General features: G+C 43.1%; 1 protein-coding gene across 1 annotated transcript; it reads left to right on the forward strand.

The window, feature by feature from the left end:
* Positions 1-865: 865 nt before the first annotated feature.
* LOC104296747 (cytochrome c oxidase subunit 7A-related protein, mitochondrial) lies at positions 866-9,092 on the forward strand. Its single transcript, XM_054169114.1, has 3 exons — positions 866-1,012; positions 7,817-7,951; positions 8,784-9,092. The coding sequence occupies exons 1-3, from the start codon at positions 941-943 to the stop codon at positions 8,925-8,927; spliced, it is 351 nt and encodes a 116-aa protein (XP_054025089.1). The 5' UTR covers positions 866-940; the 3' UTR covers positions 8,928-9,092.
* Positions 9,093-20,510: the final 11,418 nt, after the last annotated feature.

The following is a 20,510-nucleotide window of genomic DNA, read 5'->3' on the forward strand; positions in this document are numbered from 1 at the left end:
TATTTAATAAAATTACTATTTTATTAAAGAAATTACAGGTTTCAGATGTTTTCAAAAGACAGCAGGGGAGAGAACCCGTTGATGGAGACACAAAAATTAATTTCCAGACAACAAAACCGCTGCTGCCCTTTCTTCTTTCAGACCAGAAAACAAACACCTCAAAAGGAAGCGCCAGCGCCGTCTCAAATGCTGAACACCTCGGGCATGCGGCTGAAGCGCACATGCCGGTCGCTCAGACGCGACCTGAGAGCGGGCCCAAACCGCCAAGCCTCGGGGGAGACAGGGCGAGGTGGGCCGCTCTAGGGGGAACTACCACACACACGATCCTCCCCACGACGCAACCACTCGCGCCCTCCTCGCACAGCGCCACGGTCCCGCAACAACCCTGGCACCGACAGCACCCCGCAGTCACGCCTACGCCCCGCCCTCTCCCCCTCCCCCCCCCCCCCCCCCCCCCCCCCAAATCTGGGCTCGGTGAGGGGCGTGACTTCTCCTGCTGCTTGCGCGGATTGGCTGGCAGCAACCCCGCCTCTCCACGCCACCTGCCGCGAGCCAGTATCCCATGGCCATTACCCTTCGGCTTCTTAGAGGCCCAGACCGTTGCCTGACTGAAAATTGCCACCAACTTGACTTCGAGAGAGGCAAACATTCAAAGGAGAGACGTAATCCCACTGCTTTAGGAAAGACTCAAGTATTTCGCCGTTTGGTGTGGTTTGGTTTGGGTGGGGTTTTTGTTTGCGTGGGGTTTTGGTTGGTTGGGTTTTGACCCCGCTTCCGTGGCGTCTTCTGGGGCTGGCCGCTCGCAGGCGTTCGTGGCGGGAATCCGCGAGCAGGCGGGCCCTTGCGCGTTACGGCGTCGCAGCGAGGCGCGCAGGGTCCTTCCGCGCCGCGCGTCGCAGCCGGTGGGCCGTTGGCAGCGCGCGTGCCGGCGGCCCCCACCATGTACTACAAGTTTAACGGCTTCACGCAGAGGCTGGTCGGGGCGGCAGCCTCTGCCGCTTACAATCCCCAGGTAACGGAGCCACCTTCCTGCTTCCCTCGCAGCCGTGACCTTCGCCGTCCTCTGTGCCTCTCGCTCCCCAGGGCCGTTAGAAGAGGGTTGTGCCCCGGGAGCCGCAGGCAGCAGTTCGCGGGGCATTGGGGTCGATAGGCTGAGCAGAGGGTTCTTGGCTGCCGCTCTGGTGCTTGCCTCGCCCGCCGGCCCAGGCTTCCCCCGCAGGGGCTTCGGCACCTGGTGGCGTTACTCTTGCTGGGGAGGGATCTCCCGCGCCTCCCGTGCGCGGTCCGAGGCGCGCCGCGGTGTGACCTTGGCGGCATGAGGCGGGTGCTGTGCGAGGAGTGCACAGTTTGAGTTTTGGAATGTATGAGGTGTGCTTGATACAGCACGCTTTCATGGCGTGAGGCTGCTGGTCGTCTGCAGTCGCAACTGGCAAATTCAAACAGTACTGCAGGGAGTCCCTACTCTCTTTCTCATCTGTGCATGCAGAAAAACTTAATTACTGAAAGCCCCTATTAGAAAGGGCAAATATCTACAGGAGTCCCTTTAGAGAAAAATGAAAAACAGCTTTTTGCCTATATGATGCTGATATATTTACTAAACATGTATAGGTTAAAAGCTGCATTAAATAGGCTTATCCTCTCTAGTGAAAAGTATGTGGTTAACTCTGTGGGTGTGCAGGGGAGTTACTTGGATTCTTGTTAGCTCAGACATTTCAAGACAATAGAGTTGCATGTTTCTGGAGAGAAATCACAGAACATGTTTGCTTTTGTCTACATAAACAGAGATTCCCAAGGAATACGAGGAAGCGTTGTGATGTAATTATGTCACTGGACAAACACTGCATGATTGCTGTACTACTTTCAACTTTCTGAGTAAGCTTTGAGAAACTTAAGCTTGTGCAGCTTAGTAGTAAGGAAACCCAGCCCTGAGGTTATGGATTGCAAGAATGATTGTTAAAAAGTCAGCCTTCCAAAGAACTACCTCCAGATTGCAAACCCATCTGATACATTTATAGACACACAGAAGTGAAATAAAAGTTATAGTTTGTCTTTTTCCTCATAAGGTAACTGAAAGAGGCTTCATTTGTGTAAACTAATGTGTATTGTTACCCAAGTAACTGTTTCATTCTTAATCATAATTCTGTGAGCATCATCCTTTGCTGTTCTGTTTCCCCAGATATTCCTTACTATGCAAATTTTGCTGGGCAAATGCAGTCACCTCCTGCAAGTAAAAATATTGTATTAAGCTTCTGTAAAATCTCAAAATGTTTCAGGGGGCCTAGACAGATTGCAAACCCTTTAGTTTTGAATTCCTTTGAACTTAAGATGTTCTAGTTTATCTGGTTAGGCCTTAGAAAGGGTAAAATAACTGGATGATCAGGTTTAGCATAGTTGTTAACAGGTCATACTCTACCAGGATGCTCATAACAAGTGCAATACTGCAGGTTACTGCAGGAGATCTGGAGCAGGCAGTAGAGTGCACTCTTGTAAAGTGTGCAGAAAACATCAAGGCAGCGGCTCCAAAATGCCTGAAGTGGAGCTGCAATTCAGAGGGACCAATGCAGAACTGAGCTATAAGCAGGAACGCTATGCATTTCCATCAGGAGAGAAGGCAAAGTTGTGCGTGTGGAAAGGAAGTCTGTGTCAGGGATGCAAGTTGAGAACTGAGGCTGGTGGGATCAGCTCTGTGCTAGAAACCTCAGAGGCACTGAGAGGTAGCAAGCTGGATGAGAGCCAGCAGCATCCTGGGCTGGATTACCATGTGCATATCCAGTAGATTAAGAGAAGAGAAAATTTTCTTCTCACATGGTGCTCACAGGATCACATATAGATACTGAGTCCATTTGTGGGATTGTTCTTGATCAGCTGGAGCAAGTTCAGCGGATTTGTTAACAAGGTCATGAGGGGGACTGGAGCACTTGCCTGTGAGGAGATGATGAGGAAATGGGGCTTGTTCTACCTGGAGAAGAGAAAGTACAGTGGGGAGAGGGTAGGTGGAGACCAAAGAGCAGCCAGACAGCCACCACTTACAGGGTAGTCATCAAGACAAAAGAGCCACTCTGCACAGTGCAGAATGACAACAGGCATAAACTGCAACAAGAGTGGCTCAAACTGGATAAGGAAAGACATTTTCATGGTGAGAACAGTCAGGCAGTGGAACAGGTGCCCAGGGAGACTGTGCAGTCTCCATCCTGGGAGGTTTTTGAGGTCAGGTCAGATAAACCCCACAACAACCTGGTGTCACTTCAGTTTTGACTAAAGAGTGCTAGGCGGCCTTTCTGTCCTGAAGTATCTTACAGTCTTAAGTAAACCTTAAGCGACTTCCTCATATGGCATTTTTTGTTCCAACAAGATTTTTATCCTTCTCCTTCCCTAGCACTCTTCAGAAGGCTTGCTGGGCAGCTCTTGGGGGTGTGTGGGGGTTGATAGTGGAATAAATAATGTGTCCTAGTCTAAAAGTGTGTCATTAATTGTATGTCCAATAGGCACCTGTGCTAGAAAACACTCCTGCCCCTATTGCAGTGTTTGGGGCATTTCTTACTTTTACACAAAGCTGTATTAAGTAACACTTAATTTATGTTAAGGAAACCAAAGGTTGGGATTGCTATGGGGGATGGGGAGGGGGAAGGGCTTCAAGTCCTGGAATGGGTTGTCCAGGGAGGTGGTTGAGGCCCCGTCCCTGGAAGTGTTTAAGCCCAGGCTGGATGAGGCTCTGGGCAGCCTGATCTAGTGTGAGGTGTCCCTGCCCATGGCAGGGGGGTTGGAACTAGATGATCCTTGTGGTCCCTTCCAACCCTGACTGATACTATGATACTAAGTCCTAGCAGTAATGTACCTCCCTTCTGAAAGACTGTAGCTTGGGCACTGTGTATCAGTCTCTTGGCCACTGTGACTTTTTTCCTGCAAGTAATGCATCTTTTGAAGGATCTTAAGATAAATACCCTACCACAAATACAGAAAGCTCTGATAAGTGCCTACAGTAAAGTCATCCTAAGGACAACGCCCTTATCTTCTAGAGCCCAGGTTGTGGAGTATTGCTTGCCTTTCTATTCAGTAGGTTTAATCACATTATAACAATCATGATTATAATTTTCAGGGATTAAAGAGACAGAAGCAAGATAAGAGTGTGATACAGAATTCTGTTATCTCACATTCTGCTCTGTTAATGAGTATTGGGTATGAAGGAGTATAGTTGCCCTAGATACAGAAAGATGCAAATTTTGGATTCTTGACATCTAGATTAAAATGCTGTAGTGTTATGTTTCAAAGCTGGTTTATAAAGGGTTGATGCAAAACTCGCTTCCCATGTAAGTATTATTGCAGAGAAGAAAAAAATCTACATAGATCTGTGCTGTGCAAGGCAAGAGAGAGTATTCAAGGAACAAAAGTAGTTCTAGAATGTTGTAGTGGCATTGTATTTCATGGCACTGTATATCATCACTGAAATGCTAAAACCTAATTTTGGAGAGCAGTTGAGATTATGTCCAAGCCATGAGCATTTCACATGAGACATATGAGTATTGTCTTATTTAATAAATGTGGGAGTTTTACACTGATGAAGAAAGCTGTGTCTTCCATGTCTGTCTCGCCATACATACAGCTCTTAACTGAGGCACAGAAAAGATACTGTGCAATAGAGTAGCTACCTTTTAAAAAGTTACCTTCAGTACCTCTTTTACAGTGTTCTAGTGCCAGCTTTTTGTAGTTTTAATTATTTTTTCACCTCGCTCTGCTCTCAGGTGACATATTCAGATGCATCAGTCTGATAAAATTATTTTCAATCAAAATAGGAAAGGAATCATGGGAATATGTAGATGTTAAGTGCAAAAGGAAGTAATTTTTTTCCCTATTGATTTCATTGCTGTTTAATAAAACCATGACTTGGCTTGTGAAATGCTTTGCTTTTTATGCTCCCATTTATCTTCTTGTTTCTGGAAAAATGAAGGCATCCTGCGATTTACTGTCGGCTGAGTTGAAATATGCAGCGTGATAATTCACACTATTCTCATGCTTCCCAATGGACTATTTGCAGGTTTCAGCTTATTCTGGGCTTGTAAACTATCAGTCAAAATGTATTTCAGAAATTATTTTGCTAACAGCTTATACTAACAGCAAGAAAAAAAAATCTCTTAACTTGAAGCCTGTATTGGTTTTTTCATCTCTGTCTTGGCATTCTCAGAAGCCTTAGTTTTAGCAAAGTTATGTGAAGTAGCACGAACAGTTTTGCCTGTTCGGATAGGTGGGAACTTTCTCAACTAATTCAGGAGGGAAGTGAAATAGGTTAAAAACTACTACTCAGATTTAGGAGGATGGTGACTGCATAACTGTTACAAGTGCAATAAAAACTATTAATTCAAAAAGTTGACTTATGTTTAAAGTAGTGATAGTGGGACCCCTTTCAGATGCCCTCAGGTAAGAATAACAATATGAACATTTCCCTAGTTCTTCAAGGCTGACCATAGTCCTGTTAGAAATTTAGTTGTACTACGTATCTTCACTTCATACAACTTACTTTGCTATGTAGTTATTTAAACCCTCCCCCTACCCTCCCCAACCACAGGTCTTTTGATTTTAGCTGTTGTGAAATGCTTGGAGCTTATTGGAAAACTAGAATGGTTAATCTTTTATGCTGTAGATAATAAAGGTGATTTTGTGTACATTTTAAGTGAGCATGTTATCTCGATACAAAGCCTCAAGTGATCCTACCTAAAAGCATCCATGTGCTAGAGTCATGATCTCATATGGTGAGGAATGTTCTACTGTGAAGGATTTGCTATTTATGCTGGAACTGGCTAGGCTCAGGAAATTTGTAAAGTTAACCTCAATGCATGGTTTGAAACAATCGCAGCTTAACTTTCTTTCTTGTTTCCCCTTTTCATTTTGGTCCTTACCTCAGCTACTTTCTTACTCTCTGATCATTTTAGCAATTCCACTAACAATAAAAAACTTAAGTGGGGTGCTATCTCAATTCAACTTTGCTCCAAATCCGCTAACTATTTTTGTGCTGTCAGGGAAATAGAAGTCTGGCATGGGAATTCATGCTAATAAGGCTTAAATTGTTTTAACTTTGAGCATGTTTGTGAAACAGTGGATACATTGCATCCTAAGACCTTCAGACCTCTGACAGCAGAACAAACATCTTTTATGTAGATGTGGTGGGTTGAAATTACCCCCTAAATAAAATAGCCAGACCAGTTCAGTTGGAAAGCAAATGAAGCTATATTTACAAGCAAAACTAAAATATAGAAATATGAAATGCAATGAATAGGTACAAAATACACAATATTTACAATTTATAAACAAGAACTGCCCTGGACAAACCCGGGGGTTACCAACAGCTTCTTCCTCTTGCTCATATTTAGTAGTTAGCTTGTTAGTACTTGCCCACAAGAAGAATGCAGCCAAGGTCAGCAACAGCCAAGCAAAAGCACCAGCTGATATCTGCTAGGGCAAAGAAGTTGAAAAGAGAAAAGTTAGTTTATACAGCTAACTTAATGTTAGTTATCAGACCAATGGGATTATTTACACCTTATCGTTACTTTTTCTTATACATTCTACCACTTAAGATCTGTGGAAAATTTTCCTAGGCAGAGCCTTAAACTACCAGAGTAGGGGCAGGCAGAGAACTGTGTTTGTTGCTTTGGATTAGCTACTAATCCTGACCTTCCATTGAGCACGTCAGCGTGTGACAGTCATATCTGTAGCATGCCGACAAAACCAGCTGATGTTGACTCTTCTGCACCAGTGCATCCACTGTGCTTTGTCCAAGAATTTGACAAATTTCTGTGAATGTGGTTGGAAATAAAAGATGAATGCCTTAACACCAGGAAAGGACTCGGTGTAAAACATTTTCTTAGGAGGCATAGGTCAGTGTGTAGGGGCAATAAGTACTGTCTTGACTGTAATGAGACAGAGATGTTGCTAAATAAACCAGTGGTTTTAGTCACGTTAAATACAAGTGACAATTCTGGGTCATTTAAGGTGTTTTAAGGTCTTGCTTAAAAAATTATTTGTACTAAAATTCTTCAGTGTAACACTCCTCAGCCTCTCTGTACAGCTATTAGCATGATTGATTTCACTGTGCACAGTGTCTTGCATCCAAGGTGGTATCCTGTAGAAACAGGAGTTCTAGCACAAATGGTAGGAGTTATTAATCACATTAATCCCTCCATCTGTGAGTTTAGGGATGATGAAAGAAGTACCTTTATCTTAGAACTGTCTGAGGTATTTCATAGAGCTACCATAGAACCATAGTTTTAAATTATGGCAAATGTAAAGTACAACCATCTGGACTGAAAGGAAACTAAGTTACATTGCTCATGGGAAGGCATTGAGGTAAGGAAAGTTGCAGCAGTCAGATAGTAGATAATACTTCTTATGTATATAAAAACCCAAAAACCAACCATCAAAACCCCCCCTATACATCCAAATTATTTAATGCCCTGTTACTTACAGCTACTGCTTGTAGCATTCAGAAGTAAGAATTCATTGAGTTCTCTGCACTCAAACATCAGGGATTCCCTGCCTCTAACCCTACTCCTGGGATAGGCCCCTAGATAGTCTGACTACATGCAAAATGTGAAGCAGCAGTTTGGACAGAGTGCCAGCACAGAACAACTTATTATGGCTATAAATATATGTTGTGAAGAAATCGGAAAGCTCTCCTTGCCAAGTCCCAAACCCAAAGTTGTGTCATACCAGATAAGTGTTCTTTGTAACGTTTCCTTGTAATGACTGGCAGTGTGCCTACTTAATGTGACAACTGGTACATTTGGGAGTGTTACATACCCTGATGTTGTAACCTTTATTTGTGCAGGGACTCAAACCAGTAGTTTCCACTGAATCCTCAGCTCTGATTTTTGGGACAACAACTAAACTTGCTTCAGATTTACCAGCAACTGATTCTTTCTTGGGTAAAAACAAGGTGCCAGACCTACAGAAACTCTTTCAGGTAACAATAACTTAGAGTAATTTAAAGGAAACTGGAGAGTGGGACATACTTTTCCTTATTTTAATGTCGCTAACTACTGCTGTCTTCTACAATACTAAAATTTTGTATGGTCTAGTTAGACAGTGTCAAGTACAGTACAAGCTGCATACTTGTACTATATTGCAAGGTATACATATATATATATATATGTATCTTGTATAGGAGATAAATACAAAAAGTGAAAAGCTTAGTAACATTGTCTCTTTTCTTGCTGGCTTCAGAAGGTGCCGATTATGTTATTTGACCATGGGAAGTACTTTCTGTCTGGGATTTCTAGTGTTTGCCTTAAAGCAGATACGGAGGACCAAAGCAGATCATTATTGTTTTCTGTCTAATAACTGGAATATTACTGAAGCTATTTATGATGCAGTACAAGAGGAGCACAGTGAAGTTTTCAAAGCCAGTTTGGTAGCTGTGCAGTTTGGGACTTGTCATAAAACAGGTCAGCTAAGCATTTTTTTTCCAAAACACCTATAATGTGCTATGTATAACTTGGTGAATAATTTTTTATACCTCTCTTATCACATTCTCTTGTTAGTGACACTTTCCCCATCCAGGTCCACTTTGGAAGTATTTCTGGAAGTATTACTGCCTGCACTTAACAGCTTTGGTTATTTAAGTTAGCTTGCATTGTCTTGCTAAATGGAAAACACAGAATTCACTTGATTGTAGATAGCTTTTTTTGTCAGGATATTTTCCTCTTGGAAGTCTCTGAATTTACCTAGTAGCTTGTTCCTTATGGCCTTGGTATGGGTATTAGTTTCTTTGTTTCCTTTTAAAACTCTTCCCACAGAGAACAGACGGGCTGCCGGTACACCTGAAGAGAGGCCTTCCAGATAAGCTGCTTTATCGGACCACTATGGCTCTAACAATAGGAGGGACTATCTACTGTCTAGTAGCACTGTACATGGCCTCACAACCAAGAAACCAAAAATGAATGAACCACAGCTCATGGGACTTGACACATCTCTGAATGACCTCCTGCATGCACCTGTTGGCACTGGCTGTAGTTAATTCTGTGATCGCATTGGGTTCATTATCCAGATCCAATTTCTTGGAGAAACTGTTTTAAATTGGTTGCCTTATGTGTTCTAGAAATTGACACGAACAGACTGAAGCCATCATTTTAGCATATGGTTGTAGCTTTGCATTTCTTGTCTTGCAGGAGTGTGTGAACAGTTTGAGAAAGTTAAGCTGTTCTTCTTGCCATCCCCCCAACTTAAACAGGACAAATACTTTGTGGGCTGCGCTCCATGTGCCTTAGTGCGAGAATGCTGCTGGTTTCCACAATGAGCACACAGAGCTCATTTTACATAAGCAGGTGGCAGCAGAACTTTTCCAAATGCTGGCATATTATTAAATATTTATACCTTTGGCTGTAGGACAAAGAGCATTTAAAGTGGGTTTATTCCATAATTGTAACATCACTGTATGCATTGCAGTGTACCAGTATTGTAGCATCAGTTGTACAAGGTTTTGGAATTTCATTTGTCAAACAATCTTACTGCACAATAAAGATAACTACATGAGTAATGAAACAGACAAATCTTTAAGGTTTCAAACTGCTTCAGCTGTCCCAGTGGTGAAATAAACATACTGGTACACTTTTGTTTGGCGTCAACTGGTACAGCTCAAACCAGATAATTGATTCAGCTGTTGGGGTTTTTTTGAGATGTTAATCCTTAAACTCCTTTCAGGTCTCACTGCATGTTTCAACTACTTTTTTGTGAAACAGGTCACTATAACAACTCTGTGCATTGTTTTCAGTTCATACACACACACACACCCCTAGTTATATATGCACATACACACATTTCCTTTGGAAGAGCGAGAAGCCAATGAGACACTGTATTCAATCTCTTTCCCTCCTAAGGAGGGCAGGACATCAGAGAAAGGACTGCATTGCTATGTTCACACAGCAAAGTGCCCTGCAGAACAAGAAAGCTTGCAAGCTGTAGCCAGAGGGTTAGGCTGCAGCTGCAAAACCTTGGCCACCTCTCATTTAGTTTTGAGATCATCATAAAGAAAGTACACCATTGTGAATTGTTTTTCTTACTAAAAACACCACCTCCACCAACCCTTCCCCCTCCAAACAAAGGAACAAACACCCAACCTAGTTAAATACCTACTCAAAAATATTTTGGATACCATATTTTATGAAGATTCAAGAGAGTTTGTGTTTTGAGTTATTTTTGGTGATAGACCCTAACCTATTCCTAAGCCTTCAAGTACACCCTTACCTTTAAAAGAAATCCTCTATCCCTGGCCTGCTGTTAACATAAAGTCTCAAGGAAGGAGAACTAGCACTGAATTGCAACATTAAGAAAGCGACTTCAATATTTTGGCTTGTCACCCCCAGAAGTAAGAATGGGCGTTGGGTACTATGACTTCGTTTTACTTGTATTATGTGCTGCCTTTGTTTTTCTTTGTTTTGTCTTATAAATTATGCAACCTGTCAGCACTGAGAACTGAGAAAACAAGATGCATTTTTAAGTAACAGCTTTTACTGTAGGGTTTTGGCACGAATGCATGGTGGAGAATAAATTATAATAAGCTTTCATACCCCAGGTTGCTGGATTTGGAAGGGAACGCCACCTGAGACGTAAAATGCTCAGTAACGAATTTATCTCATGGATAATCGTCTGTCCCCCATGGCATTATCTTTTTGTTGAGAGACAGGGGCTTTCCTGCTTAGATGATGTCTTGTAATGGTTTTTAAATAAGATCCCTTTCTCTGCTTTTTACGTGGGAGTAGTTGAATAAATGCACTTAGACACTGATAGTATGCGTGTCTTTCAGCCGCCTTAAATATAAAAGTATGTTGAGGAGAGCATTCCTCCACAGTATTTCAGTATGACCGTGCCATCTCTGGAGGCCTTGCCATTTCACATTCTCAGTAGAGCGATACAACACTACAATTGCAATGTTAAGACCCTAATTTATTGATCTGAACTTTAAGGTTGACAAATGAAAAGGCACTAAGAAATAAATGCAAGAGAAAATAGGAAAATGGGAATCTATTGTTACTGACATCAAAAAGCCAAAGAGTGTTTAGGAGCTGTTTCCTCAAACACATATACATAGTATTTGCCCCCCCTTTACCCTCCTTTCTCCAAAGTCAAGCTTTCCAAGAGGCTTCAGGTCATTTTTCCCCATTCCTGTCACAAAGCATTACCCCTGCACATCTTAAAATTTTAAAAATACAAATGTTTTGCATGAAGAGAAAAAGGAATATATTGGGTAAGTTACATGTAAAATGCAAAAAAGGGGAAAATAGTCAGAGGCTACCTGCATTTTATGCCATAGCAGGCTTGGACTCAGCTAGGTCTCACAGGTAGCCACACTTGGATTTCTGCGTTAAAAGGGAAAGTGATCCAAACGTTAATTTTAGCAATAGTCATGAAAAACAACCTTGAAGTATTTTGCATATTCAGTTCTAATTGAATCTTTAATAAAGATCATTCATTTGAATCCATTCCAGTTAGCTGCAGTGCAAGTGCTGCACAGATTGCTGAGAAATACAAGCGTGTTTGCTGTGAAAGATGGCAAGCATGCCTGTCGATCAGGAAATACGCTATCAAGTGTCTGTATGACATCTCAGTGGTACAAGATCTTCCCTCCTAGCAGGGCTTGCTTGATCCCAGGCTGCTTTTGAGCATGGTGCTTGGCAGAAGAATGGGTTTTATTTGCACACGAATTATTTCAAAATACACTAAGCTTAAATGCCAGAGTCTGCCTCCCCCTCCAGGCTCTTGCAGACAGTCTGTGTCTGGCCAATAACTTCCCACATCCAGTGAAGAATGGCTTGCTAGACAAAGGTCTGAACTTTTGTTTAGACATATACTCAGCTATGCAGAATCTGATGGATAATGCCCATCAAATCTGCCAGCCAAGAAGCTGTGTCTTTGATCTATCTGTACTGCAACATGTAGAAAATACAATATCCAACTGTGACGCTATTCAAATGTTGGACTCATTCAGGGAGACAACGTGCCCTTGAAGAAATTTCTCGTCTGTCTGGCACATTCTTTACTTGCACTGATCAATGAGTTGCAAGAAAAACCTTTGTAATACAGCTTTTATAGATGACAGACTCAAATCCCATGTTCTTTGTTTAAATTGTATGAGATAAACCAAACTGAGCAAAATTAGAAGACTGTCAGTATTAACTGGAGTCATTGCTTCTTCCTGCTTTGCTGCCTCTTCTTCCTAGGTGTGGATGTATTTGTCTTTGCTTTTCTTGCCTCTTTTTCTGGGAGCAGGAAGCAACAGGGAATCAGGTACCGGTTCACAATATGAGTTGTCTTGCTTCTATAACAAGGGAGATTGAATGGCTGTAGAGTAACCAATGTGTTTCCATGGGACCCATTCCTTTCTGTGTGTGTACAACCAAGTAGCTACACTGCAGTTTTCTCCAAAACTGTAGTGCCTTGCCTGCCTGACCTAAGGAATGGAAGGCCATCATGAATACTCCAGTTGCTCAACAGCAGACCCAGCTGTCACCACTGGCTCTCAGGTACAAGTAGAGAGAGAAATGGGGAAGTGATATTCACAGTCTCTGTGAAGAAAGCCATCAGTACCTACGCAAAGCAATCACCTGCAAAGAGTATCATCAAATGTCAGCAGGTCATACTAGGAATGCCACATGTGACCATGTGTCAGATGGTTATTCCACACAAATATATATATCAACATGTACTGTATTTCAGGTCTAAGTCCTGAGTTCCATGTTTTCAAAGTTCATCAGCTTTCACCAACCAGATGACTATCTCTTGTGCAAACACTCATATATGCCCTTTAGTTTTCACATGCTGTAAACTCAAATGACCATCCAATATACACATTTCATCAGGATCAGCAATCTGTGTTTTATCTTCTCTCTATAAATTTTAACTGTCTGCATATGAGTCTTCAAATGCTAGATCAAGTCCAAACTAATCTTTTAACTTGCATTGCTTTTGTTATTGGCTGCAATAACCCAACGCAGTGCTACAGGGACAGAGTGGCTGGAGAGTGGCCAGGTGGAAAGGCACCTGGGGCTATGTGGTGGGTTGAAATTCCACCCCCAACGCTAACTTTGCCAGATCAGCTCAGTTGGAAGCTAATGGAAGCTGTATTTACAGGCAAGACTACAATCTACAGTGGGATTTATGTACAGGAAATATACAGGAGTTACAATATTTACAGATATTTACAATTAACAAACAGCACAAGAACACCCCCTGGTCAAAGACCAGGGGAAGCTACTAGCTTCTCCTTTTCTGTGCCCCCCACCCCCTCATCCAAAAGGGAGAAGAGAAAGGACCAGAGAAAGTTGCTGTTAGTCTTAACCAAGACAATGCAGCCAAGGTCAAGCAGAAGCAAGTTAGTATCGTGAGTGAAAAAGCGAGAAGAGAAGAAGGAATTGTTTTGGCTCAACCAGTCTCTCCAATGGAATTGTTTAATTATCATGATTTTCCTTTTTACACCCAATAGTGGTTTATTTACATTTTACTACTTTTCTGTGCAAGATCTGTGAAAAAAATTTAAAGGCATAGCCTAAAACTACTGCAGGGTACTGGTTGATAGTAGGCTGAACATGAGCCAGCAATGTGCCCAGGTGGCCAAGAAAGCCAATGGCATCCTGGCCTGCATCAGGAACAGTGTGGCCAGCAGGAGCAGGGAAGTCATTGTGCCCCTGTACTCTGCACTGGTTAGGCCACACCTTGAGTCCTGTGTCCAGTTCTGGGCTCCTCAGTTTAGGAAAGATGTTGAGATGCTGGAAGGTGTCCAGAGAAGGGCAAGAAAGCTGGGGAGGGGTTTGGAGCACAGCCCTGAGGAGAGGCTGAGGGAGCTGGGGTTGTTTAGCCTGGAGAATAGGAGGAGGCTGAGGGAAGACCTGAAGGGAGGTTGTAGCCAGGTGGGGGTTGGTCTCTCCTCCCAGGCACCCAGCACCAGAACAAGAGGACACAGTCTCAAGCTGTGCCAGGGAAGGCTCAGGCTGGATGTTAGGAAGAAATTCTTCCCAGAAAGTGAGACTGGCCATTGGAATGTGCTGCCCAGGGAGGTGGTGGAGTCACCACCACTGGAAGTGTTTAAAATAAGACTGGATGAGGTGCTTGGTGCCGTGGTTTAGTTGATCAGATGGTGCTGGGTTTTAGGTTGGACTTGATCTCTGACATTTTTTCCAACCTGGTTAATTCTGTATTGTGTATTAGGTATTCCTAATAAGCATTTGCTGGACAGAAGTATATAGCATCACATCTTGTATTGACAGTTCTGCTCCTAATAACAGAGCCTGGAAGTTGCACAGTCCAGTGAATGAATGAGTAATGATGGGCTTTATTTCTCAGAACTAACATGTAGCTATGCATTCATGAAGCTTGAAGGTGTAATTCTGGTTTTCAATTGCACTGCAGGAAAAAAATGATTTCTAGGAGCAGCAATAAATGAACAAACAGAACCTGTAACAGACATTTTGTCTGTTTTGCACCATTGGCTTGAAAACATTCCAGAAGACTCAGATAAACCTGTCTTTACAAGACAAAGGAGACATTAAAAAAATGTGTTCATTTACTCTGGACAGCTTAGAGTTTAACTATTACTGCACTGTCTGCCTTCAGATTTGAACATACATTAGGCAAAAAAGTGCTGCTACCCCTTTTTCTCATTAATTGTTTCAGTTTTATGCTGAGGAGGTGCATGACTGCAAATGCTGGAGACACAATGGTCTCCAACTCCACATCTTGCAAAAGGTTTCAGGTAAGTGTTTTTCTATTCATGTATTATGTGAAAAATTGCAAGGATCCTCCTATATGCTATCATTTTTGGAGTCAGCTTTGCTAGTACACAGAGAGTTTGGCTAGAGCTACACGAGCCCTGGTATGTTGCTATGTATATCAGAACCTTTCTCATGGGGTTGTATCAAAACAAGCCTTGTTTCTTGCAAGTTAGAAACTTACTTTCAGTTGTATTCCCATACTCTTCACCATTGTTATTTCAGGTTTGCATAGGAGCCTTCCAGAGTTTAATTCCTACTGGCAAAATCCAGGCCAAATTGGAAATGGTATATGTGAAAGAAGAAAGTTCTTTATGAACTTTTTTCCTGTTACAATGACCTGTTACACAAACATTCAAGGTTAGGGTGAAGAGCATTAAGGGAAAAAGCCCCAAACAACTAAACCAAACCAAAAATAATGCACCAAACCCCCAAAAGGTCTGGTAGAGTTTCTGCCCATTTTTACAGATTACGACAGGAAATGCCCCCTCGTGATTCCTTTCACATTTAACGTCTCCTAATCATAAGCAGCAAGTTGCAAAGAGCAATTTCTTTCTCAATAGGCCACACCTCTTTGCAGCTCCAGACAAAGAACTCACACTGATGTCAATGGAAAAGCTAACTGCAGATTTGTAGCAGTATAGGTGACCCAGTTTGATGCGCTTGGGACTGAAAAGTTAACAGGACAAGGAGTCTAAATCAAATGACAGAGTAATTATACTAAAACGGTCCTTTTGCTGTCTGAGGTATCCCACATTAACCTGTATTGTTATATCTGCCTGGTGAAACAAAATCAGTTTTGATTGTCCCATCTGCACAGAAAATACAAACTAGAGGCTGCAAGATAGGTGACACATCTGAGTTCTGCTGATCTCCCCCTTGTTTTCTGTGATCAGACCATTGGAACACTTAGCACAAACACTGTTTGCATATGCGAGGCTCACAGTCCACCACTTATCAAACTCTTACAGCAATCACCAAAAGTTGTGGGGGTTTTCTTTGTTTGGGTTTTGGTGTGGTTTTAGTGTTTTTTTGTTTCTATGTTTTTTGGTTGTGGTTGGGTTTTTTTTGTTTGTTTCAATTTTATTTTTTTTTTAAATTATATATAAATAGAGTGACAAATGCTTTATAAATCCTGGATGCCTATTTGACTTCCCTTTCAGGGGTAAACGTTCTGTCTGACCCTAGTGCTAGCACATTGTTCTAATTTATTTTTCAGACTTGATTTTCCCTGTGAGAATGAAGTATGTAAAAAATGGTATTAAAAAATATTAATCATTGCTTAAATATTGCAGAAGGAGCAAGAACTAGTCTTGTACAACTAAGAGTGAAAGCTCCTCACAGTTTTCCTAATGCATTTCTATAAATAAAAACCTTCTTGAAGCTTTTCATTATATTTGTATATAACACCACTTACCATTTGTTGTGATCAAAGCCCTTTTGTCTTATCATATAATCATAGAAAGTTTGGAAGGGGCCTTTGAAGATCATTTAATCCAACCCCACTGCCGTGGGCACAAACATCTTTACCTAGATCAGGTTGCTCAGAGCTCTGTCCACACTGACCCTGAATGTTTCTGGGGAGGGGGCATCTTCCACCTCTCTGGGTAACTTGTTCCAACCACCATCACTGTAAAAAAAATTCTTTGTCAAAATCTACCCTCCTTTAGTTTAAAATCATTATTTCTTGTCCTGTCACAACAGGCCCTACTAAAAAGACTGTCCAACCTTTCTTACAGAAAGTATTGAAAGGCTGCAGTTAAAGTTTCTCTCTTCTTCAGGCTGGACAACCTTTCTTCATAGGAAAGGTGTTCCATCCCTCTGATAATTTTCGTGCCTGCTTGTGGCAGTTTGGGCTGGGTGCTTCCTGGGCTGCCACACAAGTTACACCTCCAGTGTAACTGACTGCATTATGTAAGAGGTACTGCATCACTATGCTCATGTCAGAGCTCTATAAATCATCTGTATCTTCTGCCAGGCACAGTAGTGCTACAAAGAGGTTTTTGTTTGTTTGAAGAGAAACATTGTAGGAAATTTGCAGTTCTGTGCTGCAGTATAAATGTGCATTTCTGAAAATTCACATTCACCCCAGGTAAATATGGGAATCCCAAATACCATGCAGGCTAAAAGGGGGTTAGGAAAAGGGCTCAAAAATACTTGGTGGCGAGCCTCACCTTTGTAGATAAAGGTACAAGAAGAACACTGAGGCATGTAACAGTTTCATGGCAGGCAACAGAGCGCTGGAGAACCCGACTGACTGCATACTACATCTAATGTACCAAGGGCAGCAGCCAATATTGAAAATACCATGCTGCAGTAAAATGCTGTTTAACTAATCACTTAATCTGGACAACTGACATTAACAAACACTGTAAAATGCATCCAACTTTGTGGGTCATCAAACTGTATTAGTGTTCAATAAAATAATGAAAAGCTTTAGCGAGTTGCCATCATGCCGTGGGCACAGAGCGCTCACCGTGCACGCAGCGCTATTCCCTAGCAACGTGAAGCATGGTTATTAGCAATTCAAGTCCCAAGGTTATTAGGGAGCTATGAACTCATGATACTCAGAAGATAAAAACCTCTAATACTTTTATTGCTCTCATTCACCAGCTGGTGTTTTAGTCATAATATGTTGTCTCATTAAAAATCATTACATTAATTCTGTATGTGATTAGACTCTGCAAAGCCTGTTGCACATGGCCATTAAAAAAAAAAAAAGTCAGCTTCCTATAGTCTCTGACAGTGCTTTCAGGTGTATGTTAAAGCCTTCCCCGAGGAAAATGTTAAAGGAACAGCCACACACAAGAGGCTTTTGTCCTAAGGTAGGAACAAAGCCTCTGATAAAAAGGTCTAAGCAATTGAAGTGGGCTGTATGCTGAAACTGGCTTTGTGCAGTTGGGGGTGAAAGGCAGGCAGACTGCTCAAATTTCACCTTTAACCACCAGGTTCAGCTCACAGAACAGGAAGGATTTCCCCCACATTTTCCCCAGCACTGTGGTGCCTCAGCCTCATTCTCAGAAATACTTTTTGCTGGGCTACTATTTGCTACACAGGACCCACACATCTAATAGGAGGTTTTTAGAAATTAATTAATTGTGTTAAAAGGAACAGTACAGGAATTGCCATACCATAAACCCCCCCAGTCCCTGGAAACATATTTGAGGATTGCATGTATCTGCACAACATTGCTGTGCTCTCTGTTGCTGCATCAGCTCTAAGCCAGGTCTCTGCTCCTAGGTAAAACTTCTGCTTCATCTTTTGTTCTTCACTCTCCTTATTAGCCTGCTTCTGGTCTTATGTGAAATACTTCTGAATCAAATCACAGAGGCTCAGGTTTGGAAAGAACTAGCTTTGCTGAAAAATCACCTTTCCTGACTTTCATGTACTGCTCTCAGAACACTGCTCTTGATGGACAGGATGCATCAAGGGGCCCTGATTTGTTCAAGTTGCAGATTCAGACACACAGGATATCTGGATTTTCTCATTTCAAGCTGTTGAGTGCTGCAGCTCTACTTGTGCAGCATTGCTCATTCATAGTGCTGATTAGATACACTTTCCCTCACTACAGGGCTACTACAGCTCACATCTCAACAAGGAGAACTGAATCACTTCTTTTTGGAAAAGAAGAAAAGAGGGAGAGGGAGAGGGAGAGGGAGAGGGAGAGGGAGAGGGAGAGGGAGAGGGAGAGGGAGAGGGAGAGGGAGAGGGAGAGGGAGAGGGAGAGGGAGAGGGAGAGGGAGAGGGAGAGGGAGAGGGAGAGGGAGAGGAGAGGGAGAAGGAGAGGAGAGGGAGAGGGAGAGGGAGAGGGAGAGGAGAGGAGAGGGAGAGGAGAGGGAGAGGAGAGGGAGAAGGAGAGGACAATAATGAAACAAATCAAGGTTATTCTTGCCCTTCTTTTTAGCATTAATATATTTGTAAAAATGCTTTTTATTATCTTTCACAGAGGTGGCCAGTTTAAGTTCCAACTGGGCCTTTGCCTCTCTAATTTTTCTCCTACATAATCTAACAACTTCCTTAAACATACCTGGAGAATCTTCCCCTCCTTCCAAAGGTGACACAGCCTCTTTTTTCCCCTTCAATCCTCCAGGAGCTGCTTGCTCATCCAGGCCCAGAGCCTTCCCCGCTGGCTCATCTTGTGGCACATGGGAACCGCCATTTCCTGTGCCTTCAAGAGCTCCTGTTTGAAGCAGCTCCAACCCTCCTGGACCCCTCGGTTCTTGAGGGCTGCTATCCAGGGAACTGTGCAAATAAGTTTCTTAAAGAAGCTGAAGTTTGCCCTCCTGCAGTCCAAGGTGAAGGTTCTGTTGGTACTCCTCCCTATCTCCCTGCATATTGGAAACTTCACTATCTCATGATCACTGCATCCTAGACAGCCTCCCACCTTCACGTCTCCCACCAGCCCGTCTCTATAGGAGAACAGCAGGTCAAGCAGAGCCTGTCCCCTGCTAGGCTCACTTAACAGCTGCATCAGGAAGCTGTCCCCCATGCGCTCCAGGAATCTTTTGGACTGCCTTCTCTCTGCTGAATTAAGTTTCCAGCAGATATCTGGCAGGTTGAAGTCACCTACAAGGACAAGATCTGATGATCTTGAGGCAGCCTCCAATTGCTTATAGCATATTTTGTCTGCCTCCTCATCCTGGTTGGGTGGTCTGGAACAGACTCCAACCAGGATGTCAGATTTGTTAGGCCACCCTCTGATTTTCACCCACAGGCTCTTAATCCCTTCATCTTCCACCTCAAGTTCTGAGGCAGAGAGTGACTCCCTAATACACAGGGCCACCCCTCCTCTTCTCCCTTACCTGTCTCTCCTAAAGAGCCTGTAATCCCCCAGTGCAGCACTCCAATAATGCATGTTATCTGCTGCGTCAGTAGTGACAGAGGCAAATTCTGACCTCACTGAGGAGATGCCCACAGACAAAATGGAGGTCAAAATGTATGAAGATTCAACGCAAGAAGCCGCCATGTCCACAATCTTGGCAAGCACACCGCGTTCACCAGACACCACTGCTGCCGTTCATCCCAAGCAGAGGAAAAGCGATAAAAAGGCAGGGAAACCTGTGGTTCAGCATATTCGATCCCCATCATCAACATCTTCCTCTAATACCCACAGTGATGGCTTGGATTCGGAAGACAAAAAGACCAATGCTAAGAAATCAAACAACACTGACTCTGTTTTGCAGCTCCTCTTAGAAAAAATGGAGCACTTGGAGGCTCGTGATTATAGCATCTTCATGACCAGACCCCTCCTGCGAGCCCCGGTGGCCCCAACAGCCCAGACCAAGGCGGCTCCGACCAACGCACCACTGACACTGGCAGCGTAGACCACAGCAGTGGTCCCCACGGTTGTGGCCCCCCCCAGCGGTGGCTCCCCCATGCCGGTGGCCCTGGCAGCCCAGACGGTGGTCCCCATGCAGGCGGCCCTGGTGGCAGCCCTGGCAGCAGCCATGGCAGTGGCCCCAGCAGCCCCAGTGGTGGCCGCTCTGGCTGCGCTACCCTCCTTGCCCCTTAGATCCCAGACATTATCAGCAGACAATATCACTGTGATGGAGAATACAATTGAATTCTGAAGGGATGATGGTGTAAGGGATCAGGACAGGGAGGGATGGGGAAGTGATCTGCTGTGTCAATGGAGAGGTATTGTGAAAGAGGCAGTAATAGGTGGAGAATTTGTAGATTTTCCTGCACATGCATTTCTTGTGGTATTACCAGGTCAACAAAGAACGTGGCAATCTCTGGATTAGAAAATGTTAAAAGAAGCTA

Source organism: Dryobates pubescens, chromosome 2 (genome assembly GCF_014839835.1).
Source record: "Dryobates pubescens isolate bDryPub1 chromosome 2, bDryPub1.pri, whole genome shotgun sequence".
NCBI lineage: Eukaryota > Metazoa > Chordata > Aves > Piciformes > Picidae > Dryobates > Dryobates pubescens.